Source organism: Poromitra crassiceps (assembly GCF_964638095.1).
Source record: "Poromitra crassiceps genome assembly, chromosome: 19".
In the NCBI taxonomy this organism is placed as follows: domain Eukaryota; kingdom Metazoa; phylum Chordata; class Actinopteri; order Beryciformes; family Melamphaidae; genus Poromitra; species Poromitra crassiceps.
In genome coordinates, this window is record NC_139646.1 from 22,193,501 (window position 1) to 22,206,000 (window position 12,500).

Consider the following 12,500-nt stretch of genomic DNA (forward strand, 5'->3'; position numbering starts at 1 on the left):
AATTACTCAAAACGATTAATCGATTATCAAAATAATTGTCGATTATTTTTCTGTTGATCGACTAATTGATTAATCTTTGCTGCTCTAGTGCACCCATACCACCCCTACTCCCGCACTTGTCCGGGGCCTATTTCAATTGGAATGTTTATTCACTGCACATCATTTGAAAGTGGAATGTCATGTTATTTGTGTGCAGCTTGAAGAGAACGTGCTGCGAGAAATGTGATATGCAAGCAACGTATCTTGGTTCAGAAATGTTGCTCTGATGCATCGGTGGATCCACAGAGCCTGGAGAAGAAGCTGACAGCACTGCATGATCATGTTGTCCTCTCAGCAGTTCAGCGCTCTGCTTGCAGAAGGTGGTTGGTGGTGCTGCTGAAGCATGTGCGTCTGTGTGGGCTGATGTGACTCATGCAGTGCACAGTGCTGCTTGGTCCCAGCGTTCTCGTTCCTCTGCTCTCCTCCAGGTCGACCTGCCCAGAATTAATCACACACTTCATCATCTCTGCATCACTCTGTGCTGCCAACCGGCTTCCCTCCCTCACACACTCCCTTTCTATCTGTATCGCCTTCCATCTCCAAACCGTGTGTGTGTGTGTGTGTGTGTGTGTGTGTGTGTGTGTGTGTGTGTGTGTGTGTGTGTGTGTGTGTGTGTGTGTGTGTGTGTGTGTGTGTGTGTGTGTGTGTGTGTGTGTGTGTGTGTGTGTGTGTGTGCGTGCGCGCAGGTGTTAACTGGAATGCGGCCACTCTCTCCCCTACTCTCATTGGTCACTGATGTAATCCAGTCTGTTCACGAGGTGCATAGTTAACCAGTGGCTGATCAAAGCAGCAGAACAAGGCTTCACCTGCCAAAAGGCCTGGGAGCCTGCAGCCAAGCAACCACAGGCCAACAGCTGCCCCAATGTCTCCCTTCTTTCTTTCTTTCTTTCTTTCTTTCTTTCTTTCTTTCTTTCTTTCTTTCTTTCTTTCTTTCTTTCTTTCTTTCTTTCTTTCTTTCTTTCTTTCTTTCTTTCTTTCTCTCTCTCTCTTTCTCCCTCTCTCTCTCTCCCTCCCCCTCTCGGCACGGTGGCTCAGTGGTTAGTACTGTTGCCTCACAGCAAGAAGGTCCCGGGTTTGAACCCCGGTCCATCCCAGGTCCTTTCTCTGTGGAGTTTGCATGTTCTCCCCATTTTCGTGTGGGTTTCCTCCCACCATCAAAGACATGTATGTTAGGCTTAATACTCTTGTCAGTGGCACTGGCAATCGAACTGGAGTTGGTCCCCGGGCACAAGCACTGTGGCTGCCCACTGCTCCTAGTTCTAGGAAGGTTCCTAATAGAGGATGGGTCAAATGCAGAGGATGAATTTCCCCATGGGGATAAATAAAGGATAACTTAACTTAACTTAACTATCTCTCCCTCCCTCTCTCTCTCTCTCTCTCTCTCTCTCTCCCCCCCCCCCCCCCTCTCTTATTGGCACGAAAAGCCGTGACAAGCTGATTGGCTTGGTTGATTGGCTGGGCTCTAGCGGAAGTCCGGCTCTCTGCGTACATTGGTGCACCGTTCAAAATGTACTGCCCCACACAAGTTGCGTCATGCAAATAAGGAGGTCTGTGATTGGTCAATTCATGTCCGGCATGCATTTTGTTTTGGTCTTAGGGGCGTGGTCCTTACCACTTGTCAAGAGTTGTGCCCCAGATGTAGATATCTCTCTACAGCCGGCTACTGCGAGACACTAAAGCAGAAGTCACTTGAACCTGCATTATTTCGAATGGCCAGCAGGGGCGACTCCACTAGCTGCAAAAAGAAGTAATTCTGACTTGATTTATGGCCTCGGTAAACACTTTCCTAATGAGCTTATGGTCTCAATCGCCATTTTCATATCTTTGTCAGATTAGAGTACAATAGACGATAAAGCAAATGACTGTATGTTTTGAGCGTTATTGAAAGGTCACCTGACCAGTGATCACGCAGCTCGCTGATCATGGACCACTAAGCCGTGCCGTCGTGCCGCGGCTCTTCTCGTCCAAATGCGCGTTACTTCTGGCTCCAAATAACCAAGATGGCAACGGTGAAAACGAGTCCAAAAACCAATGGGCGACATTACGGTGAAGAAGACGTCCATATGTTTGACACGGTCTATGGTTTGTTTGCAGTCTGGATTCTCCAAGGATGCAGTTGCCCTATAGGTGTTGTTGACAAGGTCATAGGTGCTAGGACCTGCTAGCTTCAGATCTTCCTTTTGAACACCTGGTTCTTCAATGGGAAACGTGACCCCAGATCAGCAGTAGCACCTCCTCTCCTCTCCTCTCCTCGGCTCCATCCCCTGTCCTCCCTCTTCCCCCCGACACCTCCAAACACTCCCCAGAATTCCTTTGTGCTGGACACCGGGTGTTGGCCAGACCGGGCGGGAACCACACAGTAAATCTGACGCGGCGGTTCTGCGCTGCCGCTGGTCAGCCAATAAGTCAGCGCCCAGAGGAAGCGTGTGTTTGACAGCGTAGCATTAAGGCTTTTGACGGACCAAGCAAAATACCGTGGAGTGAAATTCTATCACTTTTTGTTTGGCCTTGCCCTGACATGTGGGCGGTTTTGTCATATTTATTCTACTTTGACCACACATAGGCTTGTTTTTCTGCGGGCTGTTGACACCGGCGTAGCGCTTTGTCGAGCCAACCGCTGTCACGTTGAGCTGCTGATTGACTGTGAGATCATTTTGATCGATCGGTCTATTATTGCTCTGCTCTATAATTACGAGAGCGGTTGTTCAAGGCTATGTACAGTAAGCACATCTTCGATACATTTGAATATTGGGGTAGTAGGGTTTTTTCCGCTCCGCTAGTAGTCGACCACATACAGTCAGTGTTTTCATACGTGTACAAATGGTGCAAGTGGTTTGTGAGGTTGTCTCGCTGAATAGTTTATGTGAGTCTTCACGGCTCTGTAGTAATAGAATGTGAGCAGGGAGTAAGTGAAGCTGAGAAAGGACGTGTGTCGTCGCCTAACCCAGTAATGGTGGATTATGGCAAGATTAGCATTTAGCTACTCGGTTCGTTTGGCTGGTGTTACTGCTGCGTTACCACAGTGATGCTGCCGTGGTAAAAGCATACCTGACTGTAGATGCAGGTGGCAGCCACGGCGGTATAGCATTAACGCGGCAGTATTAGGCCTACTGTGCTAATCTGGTCAAAGGAACAGAGCAACAGCTGTAGGCTTCGTGTGCACTTGGAAACTGTCTATATGGCCATAACAGACATAGCAGGGTTGTAGGCTAGATGAGGACAAACCCACCTTGCTCATTGTTTGCCCAACTTTTTATTTGCACAAAAGAGTTTCCTCGCCTTTTCAGACTGACAGTAAATGAAGAAAATTATTTTTAAAGAAATTGTTTTTCTGAAAATTTGATTGAATTCTGCAAATAGAGATGGTTCCCTTATGATGATGACCAGCTGCTGGTTCTCCAATCCAACGTTTGTATGTACTGTACCACTCCATCACTGCACAGTAACCAGTGAGATCAGACTATTACACACACACACACACACACACACACACACACACACACACACACACACACACACACACACACACACACACACACACTCACACAAACACACACACACACACACACACACACACACACACACACACACACACACACACCACCCGCTCTGATGTAGTCAGTCTGTCTCTAATGAGACTTTAGCATGTGGAGGGCTGCACAGTCCCCGTGGGGCTGTCCCTGCTCCTCACTCTCCAGCAGTTACAGACTGTCTGTCCTCAGTCTAGACTGGCCCTCTCTTTGAGAAAGCTGATCTAACCCAAGTCGCAAAGGACGATCTACACCTGAGAACTTTGTTTTTCATACAATCACTTCAGGGTTGCTTCATGTCACTTGCTAAGCACTTCTCGTTTTTATGACTCGAAGTTAAGTTGAATGAATTGACTGTTCTAAACACTGGGTGTCTGGTAGCTCTTTCCTACGAGAAAGTGATGCGTTTTATGTTTCAACTTTGTTTGGAATGGATAGAGGAAGGAACTGTGTAGTTAGCATGTGCAGTGATAGCCCGCATGGCTGAACATAAAGCAAAGAGCGCCACCTACAGAAACGTAAACTGCATCAACAGAAAATGCGCTCAAAAAGACGTGGCAGTACTGGACACACTGTTTGATTGACAGGTGATCTCTGAAGAAGAGCAGTGCAGAAGCACCGCAGCAATGAGCATGTAGCACCAAAGATGTGGCCAAAATCCCCACAAAAAGAAGAATCTGATGCATAATTACCACTCCTCACTAACCATGCATACACCACATTCCAGAAAACTAAACTAAAACTAAAACAAACATGGATTCGGTATTACCACTTTTAACTTGCACCATTTCTGAGTAGCCTATTACGGTGAATCGTTGTGGCATTTCATTATTCAACCAGCTATTTTATTCTGCTGTGAGTAACCTTATTTAGTTAACATGAAGGCCTATGAGGGGGTTTGCTGTAAGACAATCTCCACTAACACTGCACACTGATAGTAAAGCCTAGAGCGCACAGTAAAAGTGACCGCTTCATTGTTTTGACCTGTTTCATGTCTCAGCCTGTGAACTCTCCTATCTGTCTCCCTCCCTCCCCCTCCCTCCACACACACACACACACACACACACACACACACACACACACACAAACACACACACACACACACACACACACACACACACACACACACACACACCTGCCTTGGAAGACATGGCACTATGTGATTGCAGTGCAGCTGGGCTGAGGAGATAGCGTACTATGTTTGTGTTGGTTGGACGTCCTTGTGAGTGTGCTGTGATGATAAAGAGCCCGCCTGACCTCACACCTGCACCGTATTAGGACAGAAGAAGAAGTGTGAACCAAATTAAAGCAACAGCTGCCGCCATCTTTGTTGTTGTTGTTGCTGATGTGGAGCTATATATTTGCTGCTTCCCACCGGGGACGCTGCCTGTGAGACACTGTACCCTGGACGGACGGGGAAAGGTTAGCTACACCGGGGGAATGAGAGGAGACTCCTGGCTGTTGTTAATGGGGTTCCTCTGAGGTGGAGCCGGTCATAGTCTGGGAATGCTGTTTCACATCCATCTGTGTGTCTGTCTGCACCACGCTCGCACACATCACAATACTAGTGAGTCCGTATCCTCCATGGAAGCAAACCCCCTCTTCTCTAAGGATTTTTTTCTACCAAGTTTTTTGGGGGATTTTTCTCCCATTTTCTCCCCAATTGTACTCGGCCAATTCCCCCTGCAATCCCGGTCGTCGTGGCTCCACCCCCTCTGCCCATCTGGGGAGAGTTGTAGACTAGCACATGCTTCCTCCAATACATGTGCAGTCGACTCGCCAGCCACTTCTTTTCACCTGAAAGCGAGGAGTTTCACCGGCAGGAGGCAGCGTATGGGAGGATCACGCGATTTCAACCCCAGTTCCCCTCCCCACTGAACAGGCGCCCCCCGACTGAACTGACCAGAGGCGATAGTGTAGTGACCAGTGCAGGACACACATAGCCTGGGTAAACCCAGCCGCCACGTGACCTGCTCTCAGACCTGCTCTCAGTCACTACCTTGTGACTCGTAAGCAGGGTAAGCCTGAGAGCAGGTCACTGGGGGCTGGGTTTACCCAGGCTAGGACACACATACCGTTAATCCGGCTTCCCCAACCCGCAGACACACAGCCGGAGGTAACACGGGGGCTCAAACCTGCAACCCTCGTGTTGGTATGCAGGGAATCTGCCGCTGCACTACCCCGGCTGCCTTGGCTTTTTGATTTGGTTGAACAATAAAGAGAGGGAAAGAAGGATGTCTGACCGCATGGAAAAGCCAGAGTCCTCGAAAACACAAGAGATGAGTGATCGTCTGAGTGCGAGATCTCCATAACGTCTTTTTCCATTCTTTCAATTCCCAGACATTTCACCAGAGAAAGAGAGTCAACTCAGTTATGCTCTGAAATCTGCTCCACTTGACTGCACAGTCTCTAAACACAAACAACTGCTTGGGAGGAAAGCACCGAAGTCCTCTACTCCACTTTGCTGCCTGTGGGCATGCAATCACTGCACTCGTATCTTTGACCAACTTTCTCAATACAGACCGTGGTATCTCTCCCGTGCTGATATCTCTCCTGCTGTGTTCTGCTGTAGTTCTCACATTCACAGCTCTCACAAGATGGCTCAAGACTCTACAGCAAACGTCAGGAGGTGTTATGGCTGCAGTGTCGGGGCTCACCGTGCAGCACGCATCGCAACCTGGCGGCTCCGTCCTGGTGAAATGTGCAGAGTGGTCTTGGCAGTGCGGTCAGGTCACTCTGGCCGGAGTTGAAAGTAGCCACAGCCTCTTGGACCAGCACTCATAAAACACAAGAGGGGGAGGAAAGCAGGGCTCAAGACGGACACAGTCCAGTGGTAGCGTGGGGTGGTGTCCAGTGGTAGCGTGGGGTTTTGGACACCACTTACACAGTGCAAGTTTTTTTGTTGCGTTAATAATTGATTTAAAACTATCAAAGGATGCATTTTTCTTGTTTTCACCAAAGGTCCGGCGAAGAAAACGAGTGATGTTTTACTGGTTTTCAAAATGACCGCCTCTTGTGTTCTTATGAAGGGACATTGAAAAGGAAGAATAAACACAGGTGCTTTAAGACCGGTCTTAAAGGGATACACACACACAAATGCTGCATCAGGTATCAATGGGTTAAAGACTTCTGGGCGACAGGCAGGCAGCACCACAGCAGAGAGCCAAAGATGAAAGGTAACCATAACAAATGTGTAGATAAGGAAGGGGGATGAAGGAGATTTGTAGCACAAATCAGCGTACACTGAGTGCAGCAGACATGGACTTTTATTAGTCCGCGCGGCGGTGGAATGAGAACGTCGTCGTTGCCGCGGCCCGATACGAGACGGGAGAAAAAGACCAAGACGTTGGCTCCCGGGACGCTAAACCAGCTTTTGGCGAGCGTTGAATTTGCCTCGGGGGGTAAATCGTATCGGATGTCTGCTGTGTTGTAACGGAGCTTATAGCAGCAAATTGGATTAGCGGTGGTGGCTGGTGCGTGTTGGGAGAGGCCTTTGATATATATTTGTCTTCAGCCCCGCCGTCTGCTGACAAGAGGTCTAGCTTTACACAGAGGGCATGTGGCCACCGGGGGCACCCTGGAGCTCCCTCCCTGTGGGTGCAGTCAAACACCAAAATAAACACATTTGCATTCCCACAACACATGCTTACAGTACAAGCTGCGTCCTTTTACAAGCACTTTGAACATAAATACATGTAGTCACTTGAAAAGACGTACACACACTGCAAGCCGCAATTAGATGGGCTGATCATCACAGCGGTGCGTCTTGGAGGAGAGTCCTCATGGCTGTGCGTGAGCGGACCGGCCTAACTAGTGTGTCATTACGCTACCAGCTTGTGGTCCGCTGGCTTGGCACAGCAACTCCGCGACGGGACTCAAATTCAAATGGACTTGCAGCCAGAGCCTGCTGGCCAGGGGGCGATCGTTTGCATCCCTCAGTATCTTCGTATTGGACCGTGCAGCCATTTCCTCACGTCACACAACTAGCCAAGGGGAAAGATACGCCTCAGTGTTTCTCAGATTCAGGGAGACTTTTTTTGGCTGGACGCTTTGCAGTGAGCGCTGCTCGGCTTCTTGCGTGCTTCACAGCATGTCATGAGAGTCTTTCTGCAAAATGAATCTGTCAAAAGCTGGCATTTCACACTGCAGTCCACCGCACGCATATTGCATCCAAGTAACGACGCGTGACACCATATAAATCTGTATAAACACGCCATGTACAATCTGACCCAGTCTAATGAAAATGCCTGTGAAAAAGGAGAGAGACCTAGCGCGGTGCGGTGCAGCTGTCGATGACGGGGGGGGTTCAAGTCTTTTGTGTTGCCACTGGAATTGCTTCTCCAGCTAACCCCGCCCTCAAACCTCAGGCCGTTTACAGCTTGGACACAGTTCATAATGGTTTTTCAAATGAGAATATGGGCTGTTACTGCTCGGATAATTGACGTGACCTTTTTGATGAATATTTTATGGCATTATTTATCCTCACCAACAACATCTTTGACCCATATAATGGGCCGTGGAAAAACTGTGAAAAGAGAAAGTTTGTTTTGCTGAAGAAACTGTGCGTTCCATCTGTTATGTGTGCCTTCCTTACCATGAACTGATGCTTGATGACTTACGGCTTATTATGCGTCTGTCTCCCCCATGCAGCTCTGAAGAGGTCCTTCGAGGTGGAGGATGTCGACACTTCGTCTCACTCCCCCGGCTCCCGTCGGACGGCCAACAACCCCCCCCACCGCAACGCCATGTCGCCGACCAGCATCTACTACCGCGACCTGGGCACCGCCGCCCCGCTCTCCAACAACAACAACCACACCTACGCCCAGCCCCGCTCCATCATGGGCGGAGGGGGCTCCAAGACCCCCGAGCCCGTGTCGCGCCGCACCGAACTCTCCATCGACATCTCGTCGTCTTCCAACAAGCAGCTGGACAACGTCACCAGCCCAGCTTCTTCAGCGCGCTCTGCGGCCAACAGCGCGCTGAAACGCCCCGAGGTCCTGGGCCACTCCAAGACCCCCGAGATGAGCCACAAGAGGGAGGTCACCTTCGCCAAGACGCCCGGCGATTCCCCGGCGACGCGCCGTAACGAGGCGAGCAATAACAACAACGGCACCAGCCGGACCCCCGAGCAGAATCACACTCGCAAGTTTGAGGCCCCCGGTCCCGGGGACGTCCGTAAACCCGAGATCAGCATCACCAGAGCCCCAGAGAACAATGGCCACCACCCGGCGGTGCACCACCCGCACCACCCTAACCCTCACCACAACACCATCGTCACCACTCTCCGCTGCTCCTCGCCCAGCCACACCGGCCGCAAATCCCCCAACCCTGACAGTAAGTGTGCTTCTCCATAGTATCTCTAAGTCTAACCTATTCACGAGGGCCAGTCAAGTTCAGGTTGCCTTCACTGTCATTCACTGAGGTTTTCTACAGGGGCCAGTCAAGTTCATGTTGCCTTCACTGTCACTGAGGTTTTCTACAGGGGCCAGTCAAGTTCAGGTTGCCTTCAATGTCACTGAGGTTTTCTACCAGGGCCAGTCAAGTTCACGTTGCCTTCACTGTCACTGAGGTTTTCTACCGGAGCCAGTCAAGTTCACGTTGCCTTCACTGTCACTGAAGTTTTCTACTGGAGCCAGTCAAGTTCACGTTGCCTTCACTGTCACTGAAGTTTTCTACTGGAGCCAGTCAAGTTCACGTTGCCTTCACTGTCACTAAGATTTTCTACCAGGGCCTGTCAAGTTCACGTTGCTGCCTTCACTGTCACTAATATTTTCTACCAGGGCCTGTCAAGTTCACGTTGCTGCCTTCACTGTCACTAAGGTTTTCTACCAGGGCCAGTCAAGTTCACGTTGCCTTCACTGTCATTCACTGAAGTTTTCTCCCAGGGCCAGTCAAGTTCATGTTGCCTTCACTGTCACTGAGGTTTTCTACCGGGGCCAGTCATTGTCTGCCACTTTAATTAGTTGACTGAAAACAAAAGACGCCCTTCACACAGGTACGAGAGGGGTAATTAAAATGTTCTCCTCTGAGTCTGCACCAGCCCACACAGCACAAATCAGGCCCTTGTCTCAAATACGTGTGGTTTATGTGCACCAACTCCGAATCAGAGCCGACAGTGTGCTCTTCTAGCAGAGAGAGGAGCTTCAGAATCAGAGCCGACAGTGTGCTCTTCTAGCAGAGAGAGGAGCTTCAGAATCAGAGCCGACAGTGTGCTCTTCTAGCAGAGAGAGGAGCTTCAGAATCAGAGCCGACAGTGTGCTCTTCTAGCAGAATCAGAGCCTACAGTGTGCTCTTCTAGCAGAGGGAGGTGCTTCGGTGCGGTGACTAAACTCACTAGATCAGGGCTTTTCAAAGTGGGAGGCGGGCCTCCCCAGGGGGGTTCCAAGCAGTTTCAGGGGAGGCTCAGTGAATGGAAGTGAAAAAATATTACATTAGTTATCAAAAGGTGGAGATCACACACGTTTTGTGGAATTTTACCATTTTCCCCACTTTCTCAGAGTCAGAAACTAATGCCTTCAGACAGACCTTTTAATGTATTTGTTGTAGTCTGTCAAACAGTAGTCTCGGCTCCCAGACGTTTGGTGAGCTGAGCTGCGCCACCAAACGTCTGGGAATTTCACTGTCAGAAACTGTCTCTCCGAGCCCGGCGAGAACGGCCGGCAGCAGACACGCCTACATTTATTATTAGAATTTTATTTGGTAGCGGCAATGCCATTTATCATAGTCCTAACACAGAGCATGAAGCTGATTTGCTCCAAACAAAATTTATAGCTGTGGTTTATTTTACAATAATTTTTCCTACCCGGAAGTGGTCCGCTTGCTACTGTGAAGTCATCAGCAGGCTCTGTAACGTTAGCCTTGGGAGTCGGGTTTATCGCTGGGGGAAAGACCTCTAGCCGCCGGGGCCGGATGAAACACGTCCTATTAACAGGTTATGTTTGTTTCTAAGTGATTAATATGTTTCTCCGCAAATGCGATGATGTTTTGCGAGACACCGGTTCTGCATGAGAACTGCCCCCAGAAAGCAGGCCCGCCCACAACACTCATGATTGGTTCTCCGATGCAAGGCTTCCAACAGTGCCACCTAACGTTATGCAAAGATTTAAATAGTAATATTCTCAGTCTTACAGGAGTGAAACAGATTAAGACTGAGGGCTGAGTCTAGTCAAACAGCAACATCAGGCTATCTAGGCACAAGTGTTGAGTGTCTATGGGATCAAATAACATAATCATGATCATAGGCATACAGGAATAGAGTGGTTGTGGGGGCGCCTTTTTCCAAGCTTTGTCTGTGGGGAGGCCCACAGTCTCAGACTTTGAAACTCCCTGCACTAGATTGTTTTAGCGGTGTGATCATTGGAAAAGAGATGAAAGTGAATGTAGTGTCTTAACTCTTAAGACCAACTTGACCTTTTGCGTAGTGACCGACTGAGCGGGGGCAGCATTCAACTCTTGGCAGCACTTTACAGTTCACAAACCCCACTGGGTAAAACAGGGGGACACATTTTCCAGAATACATCATCCATGCTTTTCCTTCCTCCTTTCCTTCTTCCTCCTCCTCTGCTCCCTCTCACTCTGAGCCCCTCCTCCTCTGCTCCTTCTCACCCTGAGCCCCTCCTCCTCCTCTGCTCCCTCTCACCCTGAGCCCCTCCTCCTCCTCCTCCTCCTCCTCCTCCTCCTCCTCCTCTCTCACCGTGAGCCCCTCCTCCTCCTCCTCCTCTCTCACCCTGAGCCCCTCCTCCTCCTCTCTCACCCTGAGCCCCTCCTCCTCCTCGTCCTCCTCCTCTCTCACTCTGAGCCCCTCCTCCTCCTCTCTCACCCTGAGCCCCTCCTCCTCCTCCTCCTCCTCTCTCACTCTGAGCCCCTCCTCCTCCTCTCTCACCCTGAGCCCCTCCTCCTCCTCCTCCTCTCTCACCCTGAGCCCCTCCTCCTCCTCCTCCTCTCTCACCCTGAGCCCCTCCTCCTCCTCTCTCACCCTGAGCCCCTCCTCCTCCTCCTCCTCTCTCACCCTGAGCCCCTCCTCCTCCTCCTCCTCCTCCTCCTCCTCCTCCTCCTCCTCCTCCTCTCTCACCCTGAGCCCCTCCTCCTCCTCCTCCTCCTCCTCCTCTCTCACTCTGAGCCCCTCCTCCTCCTCCTCCTCCTCCTCTGTTCCCTCTCACCCTGAGCCCCTCCTCCTCCTCTGCTCCCTCTCACCCTGAGCCCCTCCTCCTCCTCTCTCACCCTGAGCCCCTCCTCCTCCTCCTCCTCTCTCACCCTGAGCCCCTCCTCCTCCTCCTCCTCCTCCTCCTCCTCCTCCTCCTCCTCCTGAGCCCGTGTGGATCAGATCTCAGACTGGACTACAGGGCTGTTTGATTAAAGTCCAACGTCTCTGCACGTCTGTCAGTAACACAAGTAACCGTGTCCTTAGAGGGCCGTCTGTCGCCACACACACACACACACACACACACACACACACACACACACACACACACACACACACACACACACACACACACACACACACACACACACACACACACACACACACAGCAGACTGTCTGCCTGTCTGTGTGTGTGTGTGTGTGTGTGTGTGTGTGTGTGTGTGCGTGTGCGTGTGCGTGTGCGTGTGCGTGTGCGTGTGCGTGTGTGTGTGTAGTCACCCATGTATTATATGGATGTCTGCTCTCTCTACGCAGTCTTTTTTTTGGGTCATGTGATGAAAGCCTAACCTTGGCAGCCCTCACACAGTAGTACGCTTGTTAAATAGCAATTAGTTGCAGTAAAAAATATATGCAACAGAGCAGAGTAGAATGGGTAGAATGTGGTACAGATCTGTATGTTGCATAGGGTTAGACAGGCCTCTATATGAGCTTTCTGCAGGCAGCTTGAGATATGATGCCAACACTTAAAATAGACGTATTTCTTTTTTATTCAGATGGCTGTGATTGTTTA

General features: G+C 50.2%; 1 protein-coding gene across 2 annotated transcripts in view; it reads left to right on the plus strand.

Annotated features, from left to right (window-relative positions):
- septin9b (septin 9b) overlaps positions 1-12,500 on the plus strand; it is a 107,631-nt gene that overhangs the window by 19,745 nt on the left and 75,386 nt on the right. For both annotated transcript variants that reach the window (XM_083655487.1, XM_083655486.1), the window contains exon 2: positions 8,220-8,903. In XM_083655487.1, the coding sequence (XP_083511613.1) occupies positions 8,220-8,903 (684 nt within the window). The remainder of the gene's footprint in view (positions 1-8,219; positions 8,904-12,500) is intronic.